Source organism: Myotis brandtii, unplaced genomic scaffold (genome assembly GCF_000412655.1).
Source record: "Myotis brandtii unplaced genomic scaffold, ASM41265v1 scaffold324, whole genome shotgun sequence".
NCBI classification, from domain to species: Eukaryota; Metazoa; Chordata; class Mammalia; order Chiroptera; family Vespertilionidae; genus Myotis; species Myotis brandtii.
The window spans coordinates 3,161,081-3,165,429 of NW_005362439.1; the positions used below are offsets into that span (position 1 = coordinate 3,161,081).

The 4,349-nt window shown below is 35.6% G+C and overlaps 1 protein-coding gene across 4 annotated transcripts in view; it reads right to left on the reverse strand.

Moving 5' to 3' along the window:
- The window catches only part of CKAP5 (cytoskeleton associated protein 5), a 116,478-nt gene that overhangs the window by 67,590 nt on the left and 44,539 nt on the right, over positions 1 to 4,349 (reverse strand). For all 4 annotated transcript variants that reach the window (XM_005870798.2, XM_005870795.2, XM_005870797.2 and 1 more), the window contains exon 5: positions 854 to 1,025. In XM_005870798.2, the coding sequence (XP_005870860.1) occupies positions 854 to 1,025 (172 nt within the window). The remainder of the gene's footprint in view (positions 1 to 853; positions 1,026 to 4,349) is intronic.

The following is a 4,349-nucleotide window of genomic DNA, read 5'->3' on the forward strand; positions in this document are numbered from 1 at the left end:
CATCCATGTTTCTAACTCTCTATCCCTCTCCCTTCATCTCTGTAAAAAATCAATAAAATATATTTTTTAAAAGAAGATTATCTACATCTCTACCATTAGATAATATACTTAACATTTATATTTACTTATGTAAGAACCTAATTTCTTTTTTAAAAAAATATATATTTTACTGATTTTTTACAGAGAGAAAGGGAGAGGGATAGAGAGTTAGAAACATCGATGAGAGAGAAGCATCGATCAGCTGCCTCCTGCACACTCCCTACTGGGGATGTGCCCGCAACCAAGGTACATGCCCTTGACTGGAATCGAACCTGGGACCCTTGAGTCCGCAGGCCGACGCTCTATCCTCTGAGCCAAACCGGTCAGGGCTAATTTCTTATTTATATGGCTCTAAAGGGACAAGATAAATTTAAATTGTATACATTTTGTAGCATAAGACAAACTGACTTATATTTACTACACTGAAGATGTACCGCTAAGCACACAGAAAAAAGAAAATCCATTTTTTTGGCCACTCTTATTAGTTCATGAATTCAGATATATTTGTATCAGATAAAGTCTATAATCAATTATAACAAAAAAAGAAATTAATTTTGTCCAAACAGATATTAAATCCTGCTACCAATAGCATTATAAAGGGATCTTTTAAACTGCTACAGATTCAAGACTAAGATACAGGAATCACCAAATGCATGGTATTTAACTTGAGAGGACAAAGTAACAATAGAGACAAGTTGGCTATGCTCAGAAGAACCAACTGATTTAAATAATTATTTGTAAGGATAGAATATCAACAACAATAAGAAGGAAACAACTTCATATATTAACCTGATGCAAAAACTTTGTGCCTCACCTGGACAGAATTTATATTTTGTAATGGAGGTCTCAGAACATCCCGAATCCATCTGTAAATCTCCACAGCAATTAGTTTGGCTTCATCTCGAACACCCTTGTCTCGAGATTCGAAGAGTTTTGGCAACACTTTGATAATTGGCTTAAGCAAGATGATTTTGGAACCAAATTCACTAGAAGTAAAATATTGGAAAAACAATTGTCAACGTGCTTGCTTGGGTAAAGTGTTAGCTTTCATTCACACAAACATAGTTCCATATCCATATATTATAGAATTATATAAGTTGAGTTTTAAGGCAGAAAAGAAGGGAATTCATAACCACATCTATGTTTGTATGTCATTATTCCAAAAATACTATTTAATGTCTTGGGTCCAAAATAATATTACTACATTATTTATTTATTTTTAATATATATATTTTTTATTTTTAGAGAGAGAGGAAGGGAGAGGAGAGGGAGAAAGAGAAACATCAATGTGAAAACAGAACATCAATTGCCTGCCTCCTGCGCACTCCCCTACCAGGGATTGAGCCTGCAACCTGGGCATGTGCCCTGACCAGGAATCCAACCAAGAACCAGAAACCTTTTGGTGCATGGGACAACGCCCAACTAACTGAGCCATACTGGCCAGGGCAATATTACCATTTTAAAGCTAACTTTCTAGATAACTAGAGTAGGAATAATTCAAGTCCTTAAAGGACCAACACTTTTGTGATATCTTAAATATACATGCATATACATATAAAAGCATAAAAATATAAACAAATATGTTTATAAATATTTAGATGAGTGAAATCTGCTTTCAAAAAACTTTTTAATAGTTCTTACAATTAAGGTGGTGTGCTCAACTCAATAGATAACTAATCCTGGCAGTATGTGGTTTCATTCCTGATTTTAAAGCTATTACACTGTAACTCCAGGCAACTTAAACCTTTTTTTGCTTCAGTTTTCCATAGGAAAAAGTTGTATTCTGACTTCTTTAAGAAAGATAACACAATTACTTATTTATTTACTTAATTATTATTTTTCCAGCAAAATAAAATTCCAGTTTATTGTTGTACAACAGTTTCACACACATCAAAAAGACCAAATAAACAAACAGCAACTTCCTAGCCAAAAAAGAAAAAAAACCCAACTACTTATAGTACAGCCAAGTGTATACACAGAAAGTTACTGGATTGCTCTGAGTAAGATTTTTTTTTGTTGTTTTTGCTTTTTACAAGGTTTTTTTTTTCTCCTTTGGGATTATAATGAACATGGTCACTCCACAAATAAAGTCAGAAATAGGATGGAGAATGTTCCAAAGGCTGGTATGGTATCGCGAGGTCATTAAAAATGGCTACCTCCTAACAATATGTACAAAAATATAAAATGTAAATAAAAAATACAAATTTTCCTTTTAAAAGTACTTTTAAGAAAAAAAGCAGGTCCTTGGAAGTTTTGGTTCTTTGGGTGGCGAAGAGCACATGTCATCTGTGACTCTTTACTCGAAGGTGACCAGGTTTAGATTCTGAGATGGGAAGTGAGGGATGAATAGGTCACAGTGACCTTTTATGGGGAAAAATTTTAACTTTTCCTTTTTTGCTGTTTAGCCATCTTCACTGGTCTTCTGCTTCTTGGTGTCAACATCCTCCTCATCATCATTTTCAGCTGCCCATTTGCCAGTAGCTGCCTCAGTCTCCTCAACTTCACCTCCATCTTCTTCTTCATTATCACCTTCCTCCTCCTCTTCCTCCTCTCACCTCCTTCTTCCTCTTTTTCATCTACTTCCTACTCCTCATTTTCCTCATAGCATTCCCATTAGCAGGTGTGTCTCTTCCATTCTCTGCCTCCTCCTCAACTTCTTTCTCCTTTAAGTCCTTGGCGGTGATGTCAGAGCTGGCGTCCATGGCCACATCTGACATGGTGGGGCATGCCAGTGATCTGCAGCGGATTTTTTAAAAAGGACTCTGGCGAAAAAGCAGTGGCAGAGGAGGCATGGGGCGGAGGTGGCTGCAGCGAAGGGAGAGGCGGCCACAGGAACAATGCAAAGATGGCTTTTCAGAGCAGCCAGAGGAAAGGTAAAACTGTAACCTTACATATCTGTCACATATTATAGTTTTAAGTTCCCAACTTGCCAAATTTAGCTTTCTGATTCACTGTTAACATTTCTGAATAACATTCTGGAACAAGAGGAATTTGGAGGGAGCGGGGTAAGAGATCAACCGAAGGACTTGTATGCATGCATATAAGCATAACCAATGGACATAAGACACTGGGGGGTAGGGGAGGCCAGGGGATTGTCAAGGGCGGGGAAAAAAAAGGACACATATGTAATACCCTTTGTAATACTTTAAGCAATAAAAAAAAAAGAACATTGAAATTCTCTAGTAAGACCCATATATATTACTCATCTATGATCTAATGTGTACAGATTTATCTCAAATGCATATATACAACAAAATTTTTCAGTAATAGCTACTGACATATTCCAATAGGCCAAAAAAGGAGACTGTGAAAATACTCTCTCTAGAAGTGATACTTAACAAGACACCTGATTGTGTAAATAGTTTAAATATAGATATCTTAACATGAAGCTAAACTAGATATCTCCAAGATTGCCTATGATAATGATAAACCATTCTTTTTAGGGATGCTCAACATGGTGCCTGAAGAATCTAACATTTGGAATTCTTAATTTTCCTTTACATTATTACTGTTTCATCTGATTTTTTATTTGTTTCACTATCCTTGCCTGCTTCTGAAAGATAAAAAAAAACAAACAAAGCCAAAACAAAAAAGTAAAAAAACATTTGGAGCAGGTCTACATGGAAAATACCTTAAAAAATTAATTTTGATACTAAACACATTACTACAGAAAAAAACAAAAAGGTGCTAGGAGCCCGTTTTAGGGGCCACAGAACAATATTTGGTCTCCTGAAACTATCACTAACAGATAGCTTACGGAAGCTCTGGAATCTAGGATTGAACATTTGGTCTCAAGGTTCTTGAAGGTCCGAGAGAACTGTCTAGTTCCACTTACAGATTCTGAGATGCTTTAGGACAAATAAAGAATCATGCAGGGATGGGACTAAATTAAATAACATCTATAAAAAAGATGTAAGAAGATATGTCTAACTTGTTCTTTTTCTACTCTTATTCTCCTAGTCAGCTTAAAATGAAGTAACCAGAGTTTATAGCATTCTAGATTAAAAACTTCTAATTAAAAGGCTGAAGATTATAGTAAAATATATATTTTATTAGATATCCAATAAGAAGGACAGAACAGATGTATTGATACAAGCACAGTTTTGATAATCAAGTCAATTCACTAAATTTCTAAGATAAGAACCAGCATACTATTTACTATTCATAAAAATACATGCCTACTATCTACACTAATAAAAGAGAAACATGGTAATTGGCGTACGACCGCTACCCTTCCCATTGGCTAATCAGGGAGATATGTAAATTAACTGACAGCCAAGATGGCGGCTGGCAGCCAGGCAGCTTAAAGC